Raw genomic sequence first — 26808 nt, 5'->3', positions numbered from 1 at the left:
GATACATCCTCCTGCAATCAGTGGGCCCGGCCGCGATCCTCCTCGCCCCAAATCCAAGCCATCCGCCGGGGGAACGCAGAGCAGGTCCTCCTTAACTCTAATTGTTTCCACCTTCCCGCTGAATGAGTTGCGGTACTGTGGCCACAGCCTGCCTGCTCCGGCCACCTCCTCTCCTCTTGGCCCTTGTCACAGACAATTTTTTTGAATCTCAATGGAGATATTTGTTGCATAGCTGTTTTATTTAGCTACCCGAATCCAACTGCTTTATCAGCCGTGTATTGCTATGAAAAGCAGCCTGTTTTGCTTAGGTAAGCCGGTGGCCATACCTGTGATCAGAGCCGGAAGTTTTTCCCAAAAACTGCCAATTAGCTTTTTTTTTAAACATTGGGGTTATTATTCAGAGCCAGTGTAAAGTACAGTACCTGTTCAATTGGATTCATCTTTCTGAGTGTACTCTATGCTATTTGGAGTTAGTGGGCCGGCCAGGTATTTGCCCAGGTGCCTGGGCTGTAGAGAGTTTGAAACCAGACAAGGCTGTGGGAGCCCAGGACTGATGGTTGACTGGGAGAATTAATGAACCAGATTAGGTGTCCCAGGCCAGCCACAAGCTGCAGGGAGGGGGAGAGTGGGGGGAACCCATATCCTTGTCCTTCCCGGGCCACCCGTCCCAGACAGTCCCGGTTGGAGTTTGTTTTAGACCCAACACTCCTCTTCCTCGCCGAGCAAATAAAAGGGCCATTTGGTGTGAATGAAAAGGCTCATTAAAAAAGTGGAACAATGAAGTGGGAGAAAGATGGGTGCAGAGGCCTTAATTAAGCCTGTATATGACTGTAGATGGAGTACAGCCCAGCTGAAGATCTGTGTTATTCCTGGCTCTATGTGGTCAGTATTAATATCACTGGAGCTGTGGGGATGTCCCTCTGGCTCAGTTTACACACCTCGCTGTGGGAACCACTGGTCAGCCAGACCTCATAGCCCAGGATACCCCCTGCTGGTGGGGTTGTGGTGGCAGAGGATTATTTCTCTTCAAGGAGTTCACTTTTTTTACAGCCAAATCTCAATTTGAAGTAAATTGTCTGTTATAGAAGGTTCCAGACACTTTTTGGGCGATTTTGCTTGGTTTTGAGAAACTTACCCCACTCGCGATACACTTCCTCATTGCTTGTTCTGCAGTATGGGGCCGCGGATAAACATGAGCAAAGGCTCCAAATACACAGAACGCTACCTTTTAAAAAACGACAAAACGACAAAACGTGTTGTACGCATTCAAATGTAATTCCGCAATATTATATATATTCTATTGTTGTGACTTGACCGATGCCTCTGTCCATTCTATAATGAACAAAAAAAGTAAACGCATTTCATTGATTTTACTGAGTTACCGTTCATATGAGGTAATCGGTCAATTGAAATAAATTCACTAGGTCTTAATCTATGGATTTAACATGACTGCAAATGCAGATATTCATCTGTTGGTCACAGATAGCTTAAAAAAAGGGGGCCTTACAATGGGCCTCAGGATCTCCTCACTGTATTTTTGTGCATCAAGTTGCCATCAATAAAATGCAATTGTGTTCGTCATCCGTAGCTTATGCCTGCCCATACTATAACCCCACTGCCATCATGGGGCACTCTGTTAACAATGTTGACATCAGCAAACTGCTCGCCCACACGACGCCATGCAAATGGTCTGCGGTTGTGAGGCCGGTTGGCCGTACTGCCAAGTTCTCTAAAATTACTTTGGAGGCGGCTTATGGTAGAGAAATTAGCATTCAATTCTCTGGCAACAGCTCTGGTGGACATTCCTGCAGTCAGCATGCAAATTACACGCTCCCTCAAAACTTGAGACATCTGTGGCAATGTGTTGTATGACAAAACTGCACATTTGAATGGCCATTTATTGTCCCATGCACAAGGTGCACCTGTGTAATGATCATGCTGTTTAATCAGATTCTTGATATGCCACACCTGTCAGGTGGATGGATTCTCTTGGCAAAGGTGAAGTGCTCACTAACAAGGATATAAACAAATTTGTGCACAAAATTTGAGAGAAGTAAGCTTTTTGTGCATATAGAACATTTCTGGGATCTTTTATTTCAGCTCATGAGACATGGGAGCAACACTACATGTTTATGTTTTTGTTCAGTGTAGCAGCAGGCTACACTGAGAATGGAACAGCTGGATAGGGGAAACTGTTTGAGTCACACAAAATGAAATATAACTTTGCGGCTACAGTTTGGAATGACATTTTCATGTGTACAACGTCTCAAGACCTGCATCACTATACTGAGAGCGTTTCCATTTCTAAAAGGAGTATTTGGGTGTTTTTGGTGCCTTTCAAATTTTTTCGGGCTCCCCCATACTGCTCAACGATGATGAGGTAGCGTATCACTGGTTGGCTGTAAGTTTCTCAAAAACAACCATTTGCAACAACAAAAAAACTGGACACAACTATAACATGCCATTTTACATCCAAAATACAGATTTGGTTGAAAAAAAAGTATTTCTTTAAACAGAGAACCTACACTTTGATTTGATAAATGAAAGACCTATTCACTTGAAATAAGTATCGCTCTCAGGCTGATTATATACAGTAGGTGAATAACAGATGATGGAATCCACGATGGAACTCTGTGACTTTGACCTCTGTGTTTTGCATGCACTCCGCTAGGGTTGAGCTCATAAAGAGACAGTGAAGTCACCACGGCTGACCCTCGCGTGGCCCGACCTCTCCTCTCCACTGGCTAACTTTGCAGCACTCGCTCCCTGCTACCCAAACCTGGCCGTCTGCACCCTGCACTCTCATCTCCTTCGTCCGGCTTCCTGTACTGCCAAAGCTCCCTTCTCCCTCCCTCCCTCCACCACTCCCTCCACCACTCCCTCCTTTTCTAAAGTGGTGTCAGGTAGACACTGTAAAATAGGTGCAATGGATATCTTTTCGCCTGCTCCTATGTGTCCCCCACGGAGAGCAAGCTGTTGTTTCACTGGCTTCCTCAGCCAAGCTCAGCCCTGCACACCTGTCCTCCCCGTGCCTTTTTGCCATTTTCAGGTGCATGCTGATGGTCAATTATTGATGAGGCTTAAAGAATGCATGCAGAAGAGGGTGGCATTTTATTTTAGCGGCGACGTTCCAACTCGCAAAGATGCTTTGCATTAAGTCAAGCCAGTTCGGTTCTGGTTCATTTCTTCTGGAGGAATTCTGACTGCGTCCGTCTGAAAGTATGTTCGGGATGTCTGTGACTGTTTGGATATGCTGTGGAGGCCAGCGACCCACTGTGGGAGCGGCACACGTGCAGGGGCAGAGTGAGGGGGGAGAGCGACTCATTGTTTGGTATCTCTACAGGACTGTACCTAATAAAACTAAACTGGACCTGAGGGGAAGCAGCTGAACTTCCTGTAGAGGGTCCGTTTCAGGTCTCCAGAGCCGCCCGTAAACAAAGAGCTTTCCTCCACTTCAGATTGCCTATTTTACTCGTATTTATTTATAATTCCCTGAAACCACTCTGTGTTGTAACCCGATCACTGTGAGCTTGTGAAAACGCCGGTTTCATTGAGATTCTGTAAAAATAAGTACTCCCCTGTCCCTCTCTTTTTTCCCCTTTCTTTCTTTAATTCCGGCCCTTGGCCACTCACGCAAATAAATACCTTTCTACTTAAACATACAAGGGCTAATTAATTTATCCCATCTGTTCTCCTCTACGCATCACTTCCATGACACAAGTTTCCGAAACAGATTTGGCTCGTATTGCATCGATAACTGAGACACCGTGAAAAAAACAAGGATGTTCAACAAAATTGAAATAAACAAAAACTATAAATGAAATAATGTAGTCCTCCATTTCACACTTTTGAAACGGGGGGGGGGGGGGGGGGGGGGGGGGGGGGGGTGGTAGTAGAGTAACTTCAGTCGAGTTTTGGGTCAAATTTCTTGGCAGATACACAAGGCCAGTCTCGAAATAGATTAGCATTTCAATCATAGGAGCTTGTTGTCAATGTACATTTCATTTTTTTTAAACTAAGTATTTTGCAAATGGAAAAGTTTTGAACTGACAATGCAAAAATAGCTGTTGCAGGCCGAAGCTTCACCTGGATCTGTAAGTCTGTCATAGATTTTTTGATCCAATTTGAAGTGGACTTGATTTCATGTTATATCAGTATCTCTGCCCGTCTTATCGCGGTGGCATTGTTTTTCTGCTGTTGTGAACAGATGAATCACATGTGATCGGGGTGGCTCTCCTGAGAAGCAGCAGCTTTAACAGACAGTTGTTGCTTGTTGCTCAAACATCTGGACAGCCCAAATGAGAATTTGTCTTTATTCCCCGGGCGGAGGAGCCAACGTTATAATTGTAATATTTAGGGGAAAAGTTTGAGAGGGAACTTGATTTAACCCCGAAACACACGGTTTGGAAACTGCCTCCAGGGCAAGCAGTGCAAAATTCCCAGAACATGACAAAAGAATTCTCTGAAGAAAGGAAGCAGTTGTTGCTGTAAGGAAATGACATCTGATTCACTTTAACATCTGATCTAGATGGGAGACTACAGGGGCCTACAGATAGTTCAACCAGGAAACTAAAGGGAAATGGTAATATATTCACTTGTGGTTCTCACCTATATTTAATGGCCCTTTATCCATGGAACTACTCCCCATGCACTATCCATTGGATTATCTGATCATTTGTTATACTGAACCAAAACAACATGTAGTGTTGCTCCCATGTTTCATGAGCTGAAATAAAAGATCCCAGAAATGTTACGTACGCACAAAAAGCATATTTCTCTCATTCAGGGGAAAAATGTTCTTACATCCTTGTTAGTGAGCATTCCTCCTTTGCCAAGATAATCCATCCACCTGACAGGTGTGGCATATCAATAATCTGATTAAACAGCATGATCATTACACAGGTGCACCTTGTGCTGAGGATAATAAAAGGCCACTAAAATGTGCAGTCAGTTTTGTCAGACAACGCAATGCCACAGATGCCTCATGTTTTGAGGAAACATGCAGTTGGCATGCTGACTGCAGGAATGTCCATCAGAGCTGTTGCCAGAGAATTTAATGTTAATTTCTGTACCATAAGCCACCTCCAATGTCGTTTTAGAGAATTTGGCAGTACATCCAACCGGCGTCACAATCTCAAACCATGTAACCAAGCCAGCCCATGACCTCCACATCCGGCTTCTTCACCTGCGGGATCGTCTGAGACCAGCCACCCGGACATCTGATGAAACTGTGGATTTACACAACCAAATCATTTCTGCACAAACTGTCAGAAACCGACTCAGGGAAGCTCATCTGCATGCTCGTCATCTTCACCGGGGTCTTGACCTGACTACAATTCGGCATTGTAACTGACTTCAGTTGGCAAATGTTCACCTTCAATGGTCACTGGCACGCTGGAGAAGTGTGCTCTTCATGGATGAATCCTGGTTTCAACTGTACCGGGCAGATGGCAGATAGCGTTGTGTGGGCGAGCGGTTTGTTGATGTCAACGTTGTGAACAGAGTTCCCCATGCTGGCAGTGGGGTTATGGCATGGAAACTGATCACGCTGTCGATGTGTACGACAGCGTGTTCCAGTTCCCGCCAATGTCCAGCAACCTCGCACAGCCCGCAGGCCACAATCAACAGCCTGATCAACTCTATGTGAAGGAGATGTGTCGCGCTGCACGAGACAAATGGCGCTCACACCAGATACTGACTCGTTTTCGGATTCACAGCCCTACCTTTTTTTAAAGGTATCTGTGACCAACAAGCATATCTGTATTCCCAGTCATGTGAAATCTATAGATTAGGCCCTAATGAATTTATTTCAATTGACCGATTTCCTCATGAACTGTAACTCAGTCAAATATTAGAAAATGTTATATTTTGGTTCAGTGTATATAACATCAACTAAGGCTGAAATATAGGTTGTTGACAGTCCAGTGTTTTGCAATGCTGTGAAAACCTCACTAGTTCTCTCATTACTGCTAGGGTAAGCTAACGTTCTCTGTGTCCACACTTCAGGTGTCTGAGCAGAGACTGAAGTGGTGGTGCTTTCGTAGTCTAAGATTAGGTTCTACATACAGCCCGGTACCTAATTGTCGTACGGTAAAATATTGTGGTCTGTGGTCTCTACCTCGTTTGTTAGAGACTCGGTGAACCATCAGGCGTCCCTAGACCTGCTGCTGCCAAGTCTCCAGTTAGCATGGCCTGTGCTGTAATTAAACAAAAGAACAGAACCCAGGTTGTCTGTGTAGTAGGGGCTCTCCTCTGTTGTCTCAAAGCTGTTCCTCCTAATAGTCCAGTCCCTACAGCAGGACTAGGATGTGGCCTTAAACAACTGTCTGGGGCCATGTGACTCGCTATCTCCTGCTTTTTTTTCTTTTTCTCAATCCCCTTTTCTCCTTTTCTCTCTCTTTCTCACGTCTCTCCCTCTCACTCCTCCGTTCTCTCTCTTTCACTCCTTTCTCGGTCTTTCTCTCCCTGCCTCTCGGCCTCTGTCTCGCTCTCCATCTCGCTCTGGCAGCTGTTTCATCCAGAGGCTCCACCTGAATATTCATGATGCACCTATTCCCAGGGACACCAGTCTGCAGCTGTCCCACGTGCACGCACACGCTTGCGTGCGCACACACACACACACACACACACACACGCAATGACCAACATACACAGCAGAGAGAGAGATCCACCCAGTCTCTCACACACATTGAGAAGTGAGGGGGAAAAATGCAATAAAGTTAGGTCTACGGTACATGTCAGGACTGGTCTATCGCCGATGTCCACGTGTCCGCGGTCGTTTGCTTTGGCAAAGTGCCTGTCTTGTATGTGTTCTCTGTCTTGCGTGAGTATTTCTGTGATGGTGACCCACCTTGGAGTTTTCAAAGTCAGCCTGTTGAAAAGCGGGACACAGAAGCGCGTTTCTGTGCTGTAAGGTCCATTTTGGAGACTATTTTTGGCTCATGTGCGCCCGTAGAGGCCAGTCTCAAATAAATCCTACAGTGCACCTTTAAGGCGGTGGCCATGTCCTTCAGTGCAACTCTCTGGCTCTGCCAGGTACACTGAGTGGATAAATAAGAGGCAGAGAGGTTTTAGCAGGAGGCCATGGGCTGGAGCCATCGCATGACTGATGGAACCATGGCCCTGACAGATGGGCATGGAGCTCTAGTCAGACGCGCTGCATCCCACACACACACACACACACACACACACACACACTCACTGCCCCCTTGGCCCTGCCACACACACACACACATATTTACAGCAGGTGAACAACAATCGTGACCAGATACAATTCCACTCATTGAAGATAGCATGACACAGGAGGCTGGTAACCTAATTGTTAAGAGCATTGGACCAAACCGAAAGGCTGCCGGTTCGAATTCAACCCTAATTGCTCCTGTAGGTCGCTCTGGGTAAGACCGCCTGCTGAATGACTCAAATGTAAACATAAAATGTAACTGACGCGTCCAGAATGTGTGGGTGGGTCTGTACAAACCTGCATACTGCTAGTTTCTTTGCCATTAGCGATGACCGTCTCAGCAAGAGAAGCCAGCTTTGTGCTGTAAAGGAACAAGACAGATTGCCTAGTTCCTTTACCATATCCCCCTGGTGCCTTAGGTGGGTATCTGATTCGTCTACCTTAACCTCGCTGCCTCCCTCCCACGGGGCTGATCATCTAGGTCAGTCAGGTTTTGGGGGGTAACCCCCGTGGCCCCACGGCGTGGTGGACAGCATGTGAAAGTAGGGGGGGTTACTGAGCAGACCGTGGCCGTGTGCTTCTCATTAAGCCGTGCGGAAATAAGGGCTGACCCTCTCGCTCACCAGGGCACATCTATTTAATGCTGTGGTGCCAAGAATTAGGAGGAGAGACTGACACAGAGAGCCAGAGGGAGACAGGGAACAATAGGAAGATACATATTTGGAGATAGACAGGCAGGCAGACAGCGGTGTATTGAAAGTGAGTGAATCTAAACACTTGGCCTGGCCCCCCTCTATAGTTCGTCTCGTCTCTGTGTGGTCCTGAAGCCCTCCACCACCATCCCCTGGTCTCCAGCTGAGCCAGCCTGAGCTATCACGCCCCCGGGGGGGAGGCAACGATGTGAAGGTAGAAGAATCAGACCCCCCCCCCCCCAAAAAAAAGAAACAGGGGGATAGTACTGGACAAAGAGTAATAAAAACACACCTGAGAGCAGCAGAGGAACTTGCCCTCCACTGTTGCATCTCCCCTACCCCTCACTGGGTGGGAGTGAGGGCAGGGCCAGTGAGTGATGGTGTGTGTCCGTCTTCTACCTGCAGCATCCTTCATCCCCACTCTGAGGCATGTACCTACGGCCCTTTACCCCTGCCATGCTCATCACTCACCCCACCTGGCAGGCTAGGGTCTTGTTCATTAGCGTAGGCTGTAACAAAACATTTTGCAATCAAAACAAACGTTTATTGGAGTTCAGGTCGTCCGAGGATCAGTGTTTCGAGTGTTTTTCACGATGCATGTTTCCTAAAACGTCCCAGGATGTAGGCCGAATACGCCTTTCCCTAAACGCCACGCAGAGAGAACGTTCGCTAAGTGCGTCTTTGAGGCATCTGCCCAAGCTGATAGAATCAAAAGAAAAACAGCGCTGCTCTCCGATCAACATAATCCCTTTCGAATCCTACCTTAACATTAGAATTGTTCCGCATTACTAACGACGGAACAGCTCTTAGAAATAAATACATTATCACCTATGGCTACATATTGAGGCAGCTTATTCTGATACTTATGATAATGCACTAAACCAAGATTTGGCACGTTAGGCTACACATCATGAACTATATTATGACAAATGACAGACATTAGCTGACAAGTAGCAAATAGAACTCAATTGATTTGAATATTAAATGTATTGCAATATGATTGAAATAGGCCTATAGCATACTATATTTATATGTTGATGCAGTTATTTGGGTTTTAATTTGAAGCATCTCTTTATACAACGCTGGTTTATCAATGCAAAGACATTGACAACTTTGTGGCCTTTTTTGTAGTCAACTTTGTTCTGAAGTAACTTGCGGTCACAGGGAGGCTGATAAACCATGTGATTCTATGTTTAGCGTGATGCGGGAGAGCAAAAAAGAACCTAACAACGCACTTAGGTTTTCTATGTGTGGTCTGCAGCAGGCGCTAGATTACGAGCGTTTTCAAGTGCAACGTTAATAACGATGGTTTTGGGAAACAGCTCAAAGATTTAACGATGCTCCTAGAAGGTTAAATTATTAATTTAGCCTGAATATGCTTTTGGGAAACCGGGCACTATACTTTTTTCACAATGTACTGTTTTTAACACAAGGTGGCGTGTTTCTCTCGGGTTCAGCATTAGAAATTAATATTGGCTCTTCTATCCACAACAAATTAAGTGCCAATTAAAAAAAACACAACTTAATTGCCCTTTTTGGATCATTTTTCTGTGGTATACCGGTACCTACTTCTCAAGGGTCTGCGATTGTAATGAAAGTGATCAATTTTTGACTCTTTTATTCAGGGTTCAGTGATAGTGATGCCGTCTCTGGTCCGAGTGAGGATGTTACTGAGGCTTTGTCCCAAATGACACCCTATTCCCTTCACAGTGCACTACTTTTGACCAGGGCATGTAGGGAATACGGCGCCATTTGGGATAAGTACTGACATGCATATCTCTGTGTGACAGAGTGAAAGAGACGGTGTACTGTTTCCAGCACCGGGGCCTATAGAAACATAGGGACTTGCCTTCTCTTTCTCTGGGAGCTGGTTCAGTTCATTCTGCCTCTCCAAGCAGGCATGGGATACTGAGAAAGGGAGAACAATAGGAAGAGGAAAGGCGGGCAGATTAAGCTTGGTAGTCTGCTATCTTATTAGAATTCCACGTAGCCACAAACACATCTGGTTCTCTGAGCCAGCCGCTTTTTTGCCCTTTTCAAAACCAATTTCTGGGGAGAGTGTAAGCTGGGGGGTTTTACACCGGGATGACTTTTCTCTGACCTTGTGGTGAAAACCCCTGGCCAAGTTCTGAGAGAGAGAGGCTTGCCTGTCCAGGGGACTGGACAATACCAATGCCATTTTCTCGTCTAGTCGCTATGGAATTGTCGTGTAATATATGACATATGACGTAAAAAAGTAGGCCTATGCCCCAAACAGTGTGTACCTGTGTTGTCAACCCTGTGTTGTTTGATGCTGGGATGCACTGGGTTTCATTGAGTCACTAATTAACTCAAAGTTGTGCACTGGCAGTCAATGGCCACCAGGGAGAGACATTACTCCAAGACTGGAGCTGTTTTGAGAGCAGGTGCCCCTCAGACATGCTTGAAATTTCCATTCAGTTAACGATTTTATATTCCGATTTTCTTTGTTTGCTTTAGTTTTCGCTGTTTTATTTTTCAGATATTTCCTTGAAAGCATTTATTTTATGTGACCTTTTTTTTTTAAACGATTATTTCATTTGTAATGATTATTATTTAATTTGAACAGGAACCCTTTTGAGTCCCCTTTCATGGGAGAAAAGGGGATGTAAGCACACATTATTTGTTTATGAATTCATCAATAGAATCCATTCAATGTGCTACTTATTTATGGGGAAACCGTTAGTTTCACAGCACAGCAAAGATGAATATGAATTCACAAAGATCAAAGCTTTCTCAGCAGCAGCTATACATTGAAGGTAGAGACATAATGCATTGATGAATTACTCATCTGTTCTGAATCCCACCTCCCCTCGTCTCAAGAGAAATGTGTATGGAAAATGAAGACATTAAAGGGGAGCGCGGGAGCGCATCAAGAGGATTTGGGTTCTCAATAAGGGATTTGGGCAGCCCCGGCCTGACAGAAGCACATGTTGTGGGAAGATAGTGGGCCCACAACAAAAGCGGCCTTGAACCGAGCCGAGTGGCGCGAGCTCGCTGGCAGGGCTGCTGTCCTCTCCTGCCTTGGCACTGTCGCCCCACGTTAGTCACACCCCAGGAGAGGGGCCCGAGCCTGGTCCTCCACGGAGAGAAGCCAGAAAGTCCCACCACTGCTACTGCCACCGTCTACAGTGCAGCTATAAAGCTCACAGCAGACACCTCGCCTGTACAAGGGATATGAATGAATGAATGTACAAAAGACAGTAGGCCCCAGTCTACAGTCTACCCCCACATTCTGAAAGTATAGGATGGTAGTATTTCAATTAAAAAAGCATTAAATATTTACGCTATAGTGACTATTCACAAGTAAAGTATGTGGGAGAGGCTTTCTAAAAATAAAAAAAATATATACCTTTTAATTACTACCGTCGACTTGCCCCGTGTCTGCCACTAGGGTTAGCGCAGAGCGAGCCAACCATTTCTCTGTCTCCTCTCTCTCATCTCTCCCAGCTGCGTCCTAAAAGCCTGGGTATGTTAGTTGCTAAAGGCTCTCTCTCTCTCTCTCTCTCTCTCCCTCTCTCTCTCTCTCTCTCTCTCTCCCGCTCTCTCTTCTCTCTCTCTCTCTCTCGCTCTCTCTCTCTCTCTCTCTCTCTCTCTCTCTCTCTCTCGCTCTCTCCCGCTCTCTCTCTCTCTCTCTCTCTCTCTCCCGCTCTCTCTCTCCCGCTCTCTCTCTCTCCCGTTCTCTCTCTCTCTCTCTCACTCTCTCCATCTCTCTCTCTCTCCCGCTCTCTCTCTCTCTCCCGCTTTCTCTCCCTCTCCTCCATAATGAGCGGCTGTAATTAGCGGATTGCCTCTGAATCCTCCCTTTTTAGTTAATTTTATCCCATTCACCTGACAATTACACCGCCATGCTGTGGGGGAGATGTGCATGGAGGGAAGGGAGGGAGGGTGTGTGTGAGGGAGGAGTGGGGGGGTGGGAGGGAGGGTATGGTCTCCACATCCAGCTGTGTGTGCAGATCTCCTGTTTTTTTTGGGGGGGGGAGAACAGCTGGCAGATGTCTTATGATGTTTTTATATTGAGTTGGGGGGCTGTGTGTGTGTGCGTGTGGGGGGGGGGGGGGGGGGTTCTGAGTCTGTACATCTGTTTGTGTGTGTGTGTGTGTGTGTGTCTGTGTGTGTCTAGTCTATGAGTGGAGCTCTCTGTGGAGTGAAAACCACTGCACAGCTACACACACAAAGGCCCTCAACTACAGTCTATATAAGCTGAGACATCTTATATAATGTCATAGGCCAATAAAGCCATACAGGTCCGTACTCCGCTTGGCAGTGAGTCGCAACTTATGGGACAGTTTTCCAGGCACAGATAAAGCATTGTCCTGAACTATAAAGCAAACTCAATGGACACTTTTTAGTCCAGGTCTAGATTTAATCTGTGCGCTGAAAACCGCCTCTATATGTCTTGTAAAGAGCTGGGTGTACTTGTCCAACCATGTATCTTGATATTGATGTCAGCCATCCACAATATTGGCACTACAGTACTTATGTACACGGCCAAACTCACGTGAGGCAAATGACAGCAAACAATTTCAGGCGTTGTGCCACAACACTTTTTTAATTTTCTTACAGGAAACCCTGTATCCTTTGTAGTCATTGTGATAATGGTTTGAATTGTGATGGATTTGTTTTGAATCCAGCCCTAGTGTAGTGAAAAGAGCAGGGCACATCCATGCTAGTTTGCTGCAGGCAGCTACTCCCAGGCCCTGCCTGCCTGCCTAGTAGACAGAAGGAGTGAGGGGAAGGGGAGATGTGTGAGCGAGACCCAGCATATGTCTGGCAATGCCAACAGCTTGCCTATGTTAAAAACTTGCCTGCAGGCCTCTTTTAAAGGGGGCAGTGCTGTTAAAAATGAGATTGTCCATAATATTTCCACGCTGAGGTTGAAATAACACTCAGAAATTGTGAAAATGATGTCATTTTTATATAAGAGCTGTTAGGAGAAAAAATGCCTGGAATATCAACCTGTTCAGGTAGGAATGGGATGGAGTTTTTGGCCCATGACATCGCAATCTGATCTGATTACTCTGACCAATGACCAATCATCTTTTATTTACATATGTATCTACTATGAAGGGGTGATCGTGTAGGCTCTAGTCTAGATGATTCTGTCCGCCAATCAGGGCTGTGAATGTAAATCTATTTCAATTTGTATCGCCACACTCGCACAATCAGACTGACCATTTCAATGGCAAACGGAGACTGAGGGAAATAAATGAAACATACTTGGCGACTCCACTACAGTCCAGCCCAGCCCCGCTGCAGGTCACGCCGCCTTGACACATCCTATAACCTCCATTATGACGGCAATCACTGTCTGGAATGTGAAGGTGCCGGGGCTTCTGCAGTGTATTAGAGAAGCCTGGCTAAATGTAAATGAGGTCGTGGTTTTGGCGTTTTAGCAGAGAGAGGCCTCATTGAAGTAGATGAGGTAGTGGTTTTGGAGTGTTTCAGCCTTCGTCGTGACGGATGTAGTTGTTGTCACTGCTGGTTGTTCGCTGTGTTGAGGGAGGAGCCAGCCAGTGGCAGGCAGGTGGCACCGGCTGGCTGTCATTACCTTACCCTGTCACAGCTGCAGCTGGAGAGTGAAATGGCCAGAGTGTGTGGAGTTCTGTTTAAAAGGGACCAGCTCATTAAAGCCATTGCAGAGGCACTCTTATCTGTGTTTTGCACACACACACACCACACACACACGCACGCACGCACGCACGCACGCACCCACACACACACACACAGTGGTGCAGGTTTCGAGTCTTCCCAGGGCCCATCTGTTCGCCCAGCCTCTCCTTTCATAGCACAACTGGCTTCCCCTTTTATCAGGGCTTCTGTTAGCATGCCGCACCGTACCCCTCTGGTCTGCGCTTGGCTTTCAGGCTACAGGCCCAGCCCAGGCTCTGCTGCTGCTGCTCAGCCGTTCAACAAATAGTGGAGCAGCTTGTTCGGGCTGAGATGATACAAGGTCTTCTTTTTAAGGGGCCAACGCCGAGGGACAAACAGGCTTTGTTTTCAAATGCCAAGTGGAACGTGGTCCAAATCCACACAATCCTTTTAAGGGCACTTCCAACCAACTTTACCTGTCTTGAGAATGTTTCGAGCATTTAATGAATTCATTCTGGGCCATTTAGAGATGTATGTGCAGCCTGTAAACATAGCACTCTTGTGTTATTTTTGTTGTTGTGGCGTCCATCTTTTCTCATCATACCTAATTGATAGAGAGATGACTTTTATTGGTTTGTAATGGTTAGATTTTTGGCACTGGGACAGGATGTCGGTGAATGAGTGAGTGATCTGGGAGTGAGCCCCAGATCACACAGCCCCCCCCCCCCCTCCCCCCTCTCTCGCTCTGTGTGAATGTGTGGGCTGAGGAGGAGGAGGCTGAGCTGTGGACTGGTCTTGGCCAACCTCCAGTGTTGGCAGCTCAATGGCAGCAGGTGGAGCCAAGAGGGTCCAAACCGCCCAGTAACCCTCCCTTTTCCTTCCCTCTTTCTTTCTTTCTTTCTTTCTCTCTTTCTCTCTCTCGTTGTGCCATTATGGGTTGAAAATGTCCATATTGCCCTTCCATCCATTTGTGTCATTTGAATCTAGTGTTGGTGCCGGTTGTTGAGTTGAATCGTTGGGTAATGTACGCTGGTGCCACGGCTTCTCTGGAGAGGGCACAGTAGGGTCACAGGAGAGTAAGGGGATCCACAGACGTGGCTCCTCCTTTATTAATATGGCCCCGCTATGGAAGGGCCTCGGAGGCAAGCTGCTCCAGAACAGGATAGTGTAATTACCCTGGGGCTCAGAGCGTTAACACACACACACACACACACACACTCCTCCACTCCCCCAAAAGTGCCATTTCACAGCCATCGTGAACCAGGTGGACATATTGGGGGTATTGTTCTATTTACTGAGGCAGTGGTCTTTTGTGTGTGGAGTACGCCTTGTATGTGCGCCAGAAACTAATTATGACTACAGAGCATCGCTCTCTCATTGTGCAATGTTCATACAAGCTTTTTTACATTCATGTTGTTTTTTGTTGTTGTTGTTTGTCACACACAGACACACAACGTTTATTCAACAGGGCTGGAAGAGAAAACACTTGTAATGTTTTCAATGTAATAGTTGACTAAAATATGTTTTCCTAGAATTTGCATGATCTCATGAATAAATAGTCTGTCAGCTCACTGTTGAGTGGTGGAGATAGCTTTCTGGTGGCACAAGAAAAGTCCTCCTTGCCTCTGAATTGTAACGTTGGAGATTGAACATTGAAATACCTCCCCCTTGTGGTAAAAGTGTGAATTGTCAAGAGGAGTGGAACCGCGCGTTTCTCAGGCATTCAGTGCACCATTACGTGGGTTGCAGTTTAGCGGGTACGTTATTCTCGTCAAGATCATATTTACAGCCAGATCACCTTATATCAACCAAAGGTCTTAAAAATTGAACGTTGCTTGTGAATAATAGATGGTATCGAAAATCGACTAATCGAATTCATTCATATGAAGACCTCTTTAGAATTTAAGACATATATTTTCAAAGCAATTTTATTTAATCTTTTTAGTTTATTTTCAACCTATAATGTAATGTATGCATTGAATAATAGTAAACTATTAATAATCATTGCTATCAAAAACGGTATTACAGGGTTATTGTTAAACTTTTTATTTTATTTTTAATGTAACTAATATATTTGAGAGAATAACAGGAAAAGAAGTTCACATCCCGAAAGTAGTGAATTGTTTTTTTGGTATATTTGTCTATTTTTATAATTATATTTGTGTGAATGTATTATTTATTTGACTTCATCCAGACAGAGGTTAGCTTCAAATATACATATATTCGGTTAAAAATTATATCACAATGTTTTAAGAATTCAATCCATTACGAGGAAGAGCACAATTGTTAAAGCACATTTTTCTAAAATAATATCAGCCCCCCCCTCCCTCCCCCATTTATGCTTAATTAATGCATTGAATATTCAGACAGTTGAATTGATAGAGGCATTGGGAGTGTTAGTTTTCCACATGTATCCTACTTTTATGAGGTCCTATTTTCGATATATTATTTTATGTCATAGCATGCCCTACAGCGTCAACAATATGGGTTGTTGAGTACTTATATCATGAGTACATCTATCGACACTGTTTTGGGGCCAAATCTGTTCGTAAATGAAACGTGCATAGATAACCCATACCGGTTTGAAACTACAGTAATCTATTTCAGTGCTGTTGTGTCTAACTGATAGGACTTCAGATCATGTAGTTTCGATCAGGACCCACTAGATGGAGTGTCGACCTGCTTTAATGTGCGGAGGGAATTAATTTGAAGTAGGCACCGAAATATATTTACATTTGTGAACGACTCATCTTTGGCATTCAAATAAGCGAAAAACAATCCCGCCGTCATTAAAAACCTTAACACTAACATGCTTTTCTTGATAATAGTAGTTTACAAATTATATTTGTATTAACAAATAAATTGTCATTTGACTTAATGGTTTTCAAAATATTTGTTGAATGTAGGCATGTTTAATTAATACGTCATCAATTCTGACTAATATAAATTAAATCAATAGCTCCATAAATCAACCAAACACTTTAATTTCGTTATTAGATTATCCTGTCAGCTGTATCCTTTTTTACTTATATTGCTATAATTTCAGTTCATGTCAATGACATTTCAAGACTTCTACAATCATCCTTTCTACTGTCATGCTGAACGACCAATCCAGACCACTATTTATGCCGTCACCGCCTGTAAATTTGGCAGCTTCACAATTGATGAAAAACTATAAACCGAATGAAAAAACAATGACGACTTCTTAAATGACAGAATACCTCTAGCATAGTAAACTGCATGCATGTATTATAGCCGACTAGTTGCCCAGACACTTGGTTCAGCAGTTTTTTGTTGTTGTTTTTTCTTGACGTTTTTTTATTTCCACAACTGGGAAATGATTATGATTTTCTCATGTTGGAATCTGAACTTTCATGAGAAGATTACCTTAGTATCATGTTTTATTCTAAGAAAATAGGCTTTAGCAACATTTATCGTTGTGTTATAGACCTAACATTACTTTGGTGTTTTTGTTTCCATGTTTTCCGCAGGCCTATTTTTCAATTCTAGACACCTTTATTCACAGTTCATTCACAGGTAGACCTACATTTCAACAAAAATATAATGCTGAAATCACTTACCATATATGGTAGCCTTATAGTAGGCTATTTTAAGATTCTGGATTTCATTTTTGCACATAATCCATCCAAATGAATTATTTCCATATATAGCTGTGTGTGTGTAAGCAGTATGAGTGGTGTACCTTTACCTCAAAGCAGAATTTATATTTACTGATTTAGCCTAAAAGTTGTCACGATGGATACGGTGTTTGTCTTGCCCGCCATGGGTGATTTAAGGTTAGATTTGCCTGTAATGTCCATCACACAACAACAACAAACAGTCTAATCGCCATTTAGCGTAAAGTTTATCTTTCAGTGACGCGTTTGCAGCAGGTGGTCAAACGTATTTTTTAAATGTTTGTGTTGAAACCGTCAAGTTTAGATTTTCACACCTCGTTTGTATAAATCTATTGTGCATTCTCATCCCTGTCGTTTTACAAACTTAGAGAAACGGTGGTTTCTTGTAAGTACCGAGGAAGGTGATACATATCAACCTACATCAATACTTTTCCAGCATTGAACGAAGACAAGTTTTTCAATATCTATTTTAGGCTGTGACCATAGCCTTCGAATGTCGTGATTTTGGGGCAGTGTCAATGTGTTTTAGTCATGAGTTATTCTTCAAGAAATAGTGTCATGGAGAATCGCCTAGGACCGCTGAACTTTTACTGCACTGTTCCAACACAGTAACGCAAACTACAACAAAAAAACATGCTTATTACGAAGATCATTAACTATTTTAATCAACGCTGGATCAAGTTAAGTCACATGCTTGGTTGGATTGATCTGCCAGTTTTGAAATGGCCAACGACTCTTTATATACTGTATCTATTCAAGTTTGCACCCACTCTCTTTTGATATCCTTTTCAGAGCAGATAGATTTCAGAACAAATCTTCGGAGCTCCGAAAATAACTGTTCTGGTAGCCCACATCGGACAGTTGCCGACAATGTTGGTGACAATGGGTAGGCTACATACATATGTGTAGGCACTTCTTCATCTTTAATCTCTTTTCGCAAACGCGCATATGACAGTCAAATGACTTGCAATATTTCACTTCAAGAATAGCCCTTTGATGTATCTTAGTTTATGATCCTCCAAACTTGCTTTACCTTGCACTCCCAGATGCTTTCGGAGAGAGGGGCAGTACAGACGCCATAGACCATAATGTAGTTTTGTGGCGTTCCAACTCATCCTTTAAAGTTCCGATGTCTAATAAGCTTGAAAACCTATTTACATATTCGACTTGATCGTTCCAGTATTTGCTATTGATAAGATGTTGTAACTGCGCACAGCCCCCTGCCGCTTCTTGCTTGGGCATAGTACAGTATATTGGCAGCCCTGGCATGGTTGCTGGGGCTTTGGGCATTTTTTGTGTGCAGAACTTGGCATAAAATACTATAAAGGCGTCTCGAGCCACCATGTCAACGGGTTTTTGTTAAGAACTGGATCGATCTTACCATATAAAACAAGTAGCAATGCAAAGCATGATATGCTCATTCCACTGGTTTCATTTGGAAGTAGAATACATGTATACTAATTATACATTTACGCATAACTTTGCCTTTACAGCACCGACCCTTCCGCTTGATTTTTTTGCGGTAGGTTAATTAATAGTCTACATAAACCACGTTATATGTGACTGTAAGTATTGAGAATTGTGGATAGGCCTAAAGCATGCCCGCGCACCCTTCAACGCTGTTTGTGAGCCACCCAATCCTTGTCCAGTCCGTGCATACAACTCAGATGTATTGTGAACTCTTTGCGGAACGTTTGACAACGTTGACAAGTTGGTAATTTCTCAGTTGTATCTGAAATGAATAATGTGATTTAAATGAGACAGTTTCGAGCACAAAATATCAAACTTGAGTAAAAACACAATTAATATTGGCATTCAGTTGATGGATGATTTTTTTCAGGGCACCTTAACATTCAGCCTGACTTTGATTTAACAGGAGATCTCGTTTGAAGTCTAATATGTAACGTATGCTTATTAGCCAAAAAAATAAATAATTTACTGAATCCGTTATATTTAACTTGATAGTCACTTTGATTGAACGATTCTAGTGTTCTTATGACAGATATGACATGGCTGTTGTAAGATGAGAAGCGGCAAACGTGCAGTGTAACCAGCGAACGTTCCTCTGTGGCGAATAGCGACACTAAAAGTAGTGGCCGTTTTGACACTTCATGCGAACCTGTATGATTGTTGGGTGCAGGCGCACAACTTGCACCATAACAGAATATATATACCCTCTGAGCCAGGAGAAAACGCTTGACGATGACGTCACACCGTGTCAATCAGCGACAAACATGTTTTAATTTCCAAAAATGTTTAAAATTGTATTATTAAATAAAAACTTGTCTGGATTTGATTAGATGCTCAATATCTGAGTTTACATCGTATGCCTATGTTGGGCTGCTTGTCTTTTTGATATTTTGTTTGTTTTTCGTTGGACCAGATTTTTTTTACACTGAATTCAAGAGTGAAGAGGCAGGTGGTTCCCACCTACACAACTGCATTCATTAGTTGGCCCTGAAATGGAACTTGATCAAGCACGATAGGGAATTGACCCTTACCAAACATTGCTTGTAGGTCTGCAATTGACCATTAAGAAGTCATTTGGAAAATTAGGCAGTTGGCTTAGGACGATTTATGGAACATAATTGGGCACGCTGTTCGAGCCTGCCTCGTTGAAATCAACGTTACAGAAGGTTATAGTGTAGGCTGGACTATGTTCAGCACGTCCCAATACACAACATGCGTTTTGACATACATGAGTCAGCATCCGTGGGAACAATCGCCCCTCATTTCTCAAAATAATGTTCTTCAATAGTAGGCTTTGACCTCAGAGGGACACTCGTTGGATTTGCATGGAATGTCACCTCTGGTCGCGCAAACAGGCTACTTCATATAACCTATAACAAGCAAACACCACATTGTCGTTTAGAAATTGAGTTTATTTGGCTATTTGAGGAAATAATCAACACCACCATTTCGTATCATGTCCAATGTCAAATGTATAGCTCACCTACGGAATATCAGCTCTATGGGCTACAGTTTCAGAATACTCTTTCACGCAATATATATAACTGCAGTCAACCGCAAGGGCAAAATCAACACGGGAATAAATGCACCCCACCAACGGTTCAATCCTGTATGAACACGTATACATCGAATATAGCCTAACAATACAGTCCCACGTTAGGCACAAATAGAATGTAGAAGCGTTCAATACGAATATTTTATGACATGATGATGCATGCCTTCTAAATCAATACGACCCCTCCGTACACTATGGTTGACCTTTTACGATATCTCCATGGGGACGCAGTAGAAAATCCGCTGAAAAGATTTGGTGTTAATTTTTGTCGACCAGCCATAAACGTGCACCTTCAGTGGAGTTCGCAGATCCTCATTGTAATAGTATAATATTGCTTAGATGTCCAGCATTGCAACAATGCTCTGGTGCTAAAGGTTTAAGCAGTAATAATGCACTAGACTAGTACCAAAAGGCTACGGTTTTTCGATCGCAATAGGCGCCGCGGCGTTCCTCCCTCTGTCCCATGCGCGCCGTAAACGTATAGGAAGGGCTGAGAGAGTGCGGTATGCAGCAATATATAGGTGAAAAAAATGTAGGTTTTCCATGCGGGAGCTAAACGCAGACTGTGTGGTCTGACTGGCACGCGACTCCGGCTCGTTTGCCAGTATGTGACTCCTCGAGGGGAGGACATGGTGAGTGAGAAGTGGCGTTCCGTTGCCGCCCGTGTCCTGCGTGGTTACTATGCAAAGCGATTGCGGAAATTAAAAAAAAGTGGGACTCGCTCAATCGATTGCAACTTCTGCACAAAGTCTAACAAACCAAGCTGAGATAGGCAGAGTGTGTGTCGCGAGCCAGTCAGCTTTGCCAAGCTTGGACCGCAGTCAAATATCAAGGAGTAAAGAAGGCTCACTGCTATATATTTTTCTTTTTGGGATTAATACAAGAACCGTTTCCCCTTGTGCTTTATCATACTTATTTCTTCGGTGTAAAATGCACACAACGGCAGCAAGTTAATACCTTTTGAATTAAACATAAGACTACAACAAAAGGTGGCTGAAAATGAAGCACTTCGTCTCATCAGTCTAAAGTTTTTCACGTAACACGTTACATTGCAATGGTACGTGCAAACACCTCTTACCATCTCTTTTTACCCTGATAAGTTATAGACGTGCATGTGGCGTGTATGACCTGTACACAGGTTAAAATGTCGGTCTTGGCTTTTGTACAGGGATTTGAGAATAGTCCGTATCAATCGGATCTCTTTTGCCAGCGAGGATATGACATGATGATGAAACAATGCGGATATCTTTATCGCCAAATAACTTTGGTATTGGAACAAAGCAGAACAGAGCCTGCATTCTCCGCGTTGCCTTCTGACAAAAGGGCATCGTAGTGACCAGATTGAGAAAAGCATTGTTTCGTTATGTGGTAACTAGTTGTTCTGCAGAGTAAACGAGCGATTGCAGAAAAACGCTTTCTCGACAAAATCCTTGTGACATGAGTTTTGTCCAATAAGATGGATGCTGGGCTTCAAATCCTGGAGTTTAGTCCAATCAGAGGACGGAGCTCTAGCATTGCACGGAGGACATGGATACCGGAAGGCTGGCCAAATACCGATAGCAAGTTAGCCTATTGCCCTATTCTCAATAGAGGTTCTATGCGCTGCAACATGAGAAAATACAGTGCACGTCTCCTGAATTTATTGTCCGGCCAAGCACATGAACTATATGGGTAGACCATTTTCCCTATTCCGCCCTATTATTGAGTTGCGCAATAGCGTGTGGCTTGTATTTACTCCTAGACAATTATTGAAATTACTTGAGCAACATTTTATTTACAATGTTGAGCAACACATGATCTATAGTCCATATAGTGAATAATCACTTCAGTTGGGTATAGGTTAACGATTGTCCCATTCGTTGTGAGTGCTTTCAGGAATTGAAGCAGCCTATGCTACAATATTATATTATTAGGCTATGCTGTAATAACAATAACCTAGAAGCAAAAGCAGTTGCAAGTCCACCTTTAGCCTTGACGGTATGTCAATGAAACTTTAGACTGTGAAGAAGCATGCATCTGGTGTTGCTGAATCTCGCTGTCTTGGTGCAGGTGTGTGTGTATATAGTGGTCAGATGTAGCTGCGTAGCAGAACCACACACTCCACTTGTGGTCGCTTCCCTGGCCATTTCCTAGAGGGCGCACAACTGACTTCTCCCTCTGGCCAGAAGTTGTTCACTGAAAACAAATTCGAGCAGCCCATACAGAATCAGTGGCCCAGGAGTGTGTGGGTGACTCATGTCGGGCCAATCTGATATTTGAACAGAAATCCGTCAAAATACTAAGTCACACCAATGTTGGACGCCTCCAGGCGTACTGTAGGCTAATTATGCTATAGGCAAGTCCTGTTTAAATGTGTTTAAGTGTATAGGTTTTACTTTTGTTTAAACCACTTAATTAATGGGTGTGTCTTTATTGCCATTATTTCGATTAATATTAACCCTTACTTGTCTGCAAGGGCAGGTGAAGCACCAAAAAGGCTACCAATGCTAACCTTGGGCATTTGAGATGTATAGGCTATACAACAATAGTAGCCTAATTTAGGAGTATGACATATTGTAAAATGTTGCTCAGTAATTTGATATAGGCGCTATACCGAAGTTATTACGCATGCTTTACGCATGTATTTTTCACTATTGCCAAGTATACCTTTTGTTTGAGGCTTTTTGGGGAGGTTTTGTCCACGTGATATTTAATTTGAATTCTTTGTCTAGACGGTAATGATTGAAACTCAATGCATTAAGTTTCAAGTATGCAGTGATCGGTAGAGCGTGCGTAAATGCTGGAGTTGCACGATGCTTTGGTTTTGGATAATAGGCCTGTCGGTGTTAGGAGGGCACCATCATGCTTACATAATGACATGTGAGTTAGGAAAATGATTGGTAATCTTGTCTCTCGAATGGCCCTCGCTCGTTTATATTATATAATTATCTGGGGAGATACTTGGTTTTGGGTTATGTAAAGTTGAATGCACTTCATTGAATTGTTAAGATTCTGCTCTCGTTGTTCCACCCCTCATATGAAATGTGTTGTGCAAATTGACATAAATTGGCTCATATGCCATGAACAGATAGATAGGTCATGCATTGATTTGCATGTAATGTATGTCAATTATCATCCGCAATAACAGTACGCCAATACCAATAGGCTAAAATCCTAGTGATAGCTTAATAATAACAATGTATAATAATACAAATATGTATAATTATAACTTGTTGTAAATATGGATAGGTGTCGAAAAATAATATGGAATACCCAACAGCCTGTTACTTTGTCCGACGAATTTAAAAGTTAAGCATTTGTTCAAAAGGGGCGGTATATCCCTTATATAGTGCGTGGTGATCTCTTGAGCTCACTCTTCACCGACATACGCTGTCTAATTTGCGTTAAACATCATATAAGAACATTTATTTAGCAGTGTTGGTGTGGCAGTTTTGCGCGAGCCCTGCTCTTGATTGAAATTGATAGGTTTGCGTTGTTTGAAAAGCCATTTCATTCCGGGGCTAATGGGTTCAAGTAGACAGGATAAGGCAGCCTATAATTTGAAAATGTAAATATATATATATATGATATATTTCTGTCCTACATGTTCATTGCATTTATGTTGGTCTTATTACTTCACTTAAACCGTGTATACTTTGGGAGCTATGCTGAGAGGGGAGTACAAGAGTTTGTCCTTCAGGCACTGTGGACAAAAGTGAACTGTATGTATCTGTATGGAACTCGGTGCAGGCGGTTGTGGCTCCTGTCGCCGTAGACAGGACAGACGCAACACGGATTCACTTTATCGTCTGCTGTTAGAGATAATTTTCTAAACGGAAACCAGCTGTCGGGCTTCAGCGACAAGCAATTGTTTGGGTGTTCTGGGATATTATCACCTTCATTAACTACCGCACCCTCCTTGTTCGTAAATCCGACAGACTCATTTCGGAGTTCGCTCCACCGTGAAGCCAGCCGCACCACATGCCTTCAATGCTTTCGGTTGTTGCGAGCTTTGTTTTGTCTCTTCGAGAAACCGGAGTGAATGGGAGAACTCATATCGAGTTCAGAAGAACGAACGTCTGACAATCAGCATTTTTTTGTAATGGTATTAGTATGAGAACAAGATTAGCACTGTCCGAAGATGACTTATTTTCTTCCTATTTCCCGTGATTTTTAACCTCTCCGCTGCAGCCAGTCTGCCTTTGGACTTTTCTTTTATTGTTGAATATGCCTCTGGTGAAAGTTTTGGGTTATCCAACGAAGAGACTGCTCTACGGCTTTTACTGCACTGTACAATAGATGCGTGCGGAAAGTGGAAGCAGTGTAACTCGAGGCGGGGTTAAAGTTCAGCTCTATGGGGTGGTGAAGCCTTGGTTGCAGTTCGCAGAGTTGGAAATGTGAAAGCAAGAAGCAGGCTTTATTTTTCCCTCTCTCTCCCTTCTGTCTCTCCTTTTTTTCCCTTTCTTTTCAAAACACGGACACAGCCATCACGGACACAGCCATCACGCATACACGGGCAAACACGGACACACACCCACACATAATTCACACATACACACACACTCACTCACACACCATCACACACATAAACACGCAGACCCGTTCGTGTAACCCAAACACACACACATACATACACCCTCCACATCCAAGATTAGATACAACAGATATGTATTCTCCGCTATGCCTAACACAGGTAAGTGAGCCTTTCGTCTGTCTTTAACCATTTTTTGTTGCATTAATGCTTTCTTCCTCAGGGACAGGGCGAAATGGACTGACGTTGCTCAAGACAAACTGTGTGCAGTAGCATTCCTGGTTTGTCAGAGCCATCTAAACTAAGTAACACATGGCGGATCTCCTACATATGTACATATATATATGCATGTCTATTTTAGTTCATATTAGACCTATATCGATGTCGAGCGCGCTTTTACGTGGACTACTTTTTGAGTTCCAATCCTAAAATGAAGATGGCCTTTCCTATAAGTTGCATGTGCATTTTATCGTCTTCCCACATATTTGATATGAATGAATGCACAAAATGTTTTTACAAAAGGTGGCAACATCATTTTCCAATGATCCTCTGGACGGCTTCCTCTAGGTCTCTACACTTGGGAGTCATTAACATGCATGCAATTGTCACTTTGTATGAATTACTGCTAAAACGCGATATTTAAAAGGCTGCATTTTGCTGGGTCTAACTTGTATCCCAAAAGTTTCAAACTTAGAATCAGTGTTGTAAGCGTTCGATTTTTAGCTTGTTCTTTGGCAGCAGTAACTTTTATGAATTTAAAATGTTGCTGTGTGTCTTTACACCTCTTCCACTGAATCGAGTCGCCGCCACTCTCGGGCATTGAACTTTGTCATGATCAATGTGCACCGGGAAAGCACAAGTTAGGACATTACACGTTTCAAGGCTACTGTTATATATCGTTGGATATTTTTGTGTGTGTTTGTTTTGCGCACTACGGCTATGACTGACATGAAGCATGCTCAATAACTAAGATTATCTTTTAGACTTACTAAAAACTTTCTGCTCCCGAAGATTGATAGGTTTTCTCGGATTTGATTCTTGTTCGAGTTTGATTACCCGAAATATGGTGTTTTGTAGACCTAATCAAAAGGTGGTCGAGGTGGGAACGTTACATAGGTTGAATAGCTTGTTAAATGGTCCGTTGCATATCCATGTGGTTGGTGTTTAAATCCATTATCGGCTTACCTAAAATGTATTTTAAAAATTATGTATCAAATGTGTCATGATACAGTTTTGGGTTTGTTTAAGATTTGACAAGATGTATTTGTTTTTGAAATTGATTTATTATTGACCACCAACAGGCATATTGGCCTCGTCTCATGTCAGTTGTATTTAACTATCAACACAATTTACATTTTAAATTATCTTAAAATAAGATTATGATTTTTCCCTAAGTTGATTTCATGTTTTCATATATTTTTATTTTTATTTTTGGGATATACTTTTTCCCCCCAAACATTTTGTCACTATGACCACGTTATTGATTGTAAATTTATGTAAATGACAAACACCTGACTTGATATCAATGATGGGTTCTCCTCCTGGACTTGCCAACCTTTACAATGGAAGACCATTTCAAAACCAATACTGCTCCAATACCTCTAGTGCCAAGCATAACTAATAAGTCCTGAATATTTATCTAGAATTATTTTATAAGAATGTACAGTGTATATTTGAGGCAAGACCGAAATGGGCCTAAAGGAGAACTGAAACCTGATATTAGTTGGACACAAACTTGAGTAGGGACATTTAGAGAAATGGCTCGCTTGAGTATGTAAAATATTAATTCATACACATTTTGCCTGGATATGTTTTTTAATTTCTTAAAATGAGACTGTGAATTCACATGCAATACAATTCATCTCAACTGTATAAAGCAGAATCTGCACTAATTGGCTAATTAAGTATACGTATTCAGAGTTGAATGATATACAAAGATACTTTGTGTGTGTGTGTGTTACCCTCTTATCCATTCAGTTAGGGCAAAAACTGTTTCATCAAGTCTAAAATCTTTTAAGTCAAGATCACTCCATAATCAAAGGCTTTCGATTGATTCAATTATATTTGGCTTTTTTGGGGGGAGGAGGGGGATCATGTACAAGACAGGCAAGCCTAAATAACTTCCATATGTTTTGTTCACTGCAAAGGATAAA

At 43.1% G+C, this 26808-nt stretch overlaps 1 protein-coding gene across 30 annotated transcripts in view; it reads left to right on the top strand.

Annotated features, from left to right (window-relative positions):
* The window catches only part of nfia (nuclear factor I/A), a 180370-nt gene that overhangs the window by 18505 nt on the left and 135057 nt on the right, over window positions 1–26808 (top strand). For 15 of the 30 annotated variants that reach the window (XM_090235298.1, XM_090235297.1, XM_090235293.1 and 12 more), the window contains exon 1: window positions 24506–24817. The exons of the other annotated variants lie outside the window; for them this stretch is intronic. In XM_090235298.1, the coding sequence (XP_090091424.1) occupies window positions 24791–24817 (27 nt within the window). In that variant the 5' untranslated portion in view covers window positions 24506–24790. Of the gene's footprint in view, window positions 1–24505; window positions 24818–26808 lie in introns of those variants that run through there. 30 annotated transcript variants of the gene reach the window in all.

This window comes from Oncorhynchus mykiss, chromosome 5 (genome assembly GCF_057628025.1).
Source record: "Oncorhynchus mykiss isolate SJ-2025 chromosome 5, ASM5762802v1, whole genome shotgun sequence".
NCBI classification, from domain to species: Eukaryota; Metazoa; Chordata; class Actinopteri; order Salmoniformes; family Salmonidae; genus Oncorhynchus; species Oncorhynchus mykiss.
Note: the sequence above shows the minus strand (reverse complement) of the source record. Positions and strands in the feature narration are given on the sequence as shown.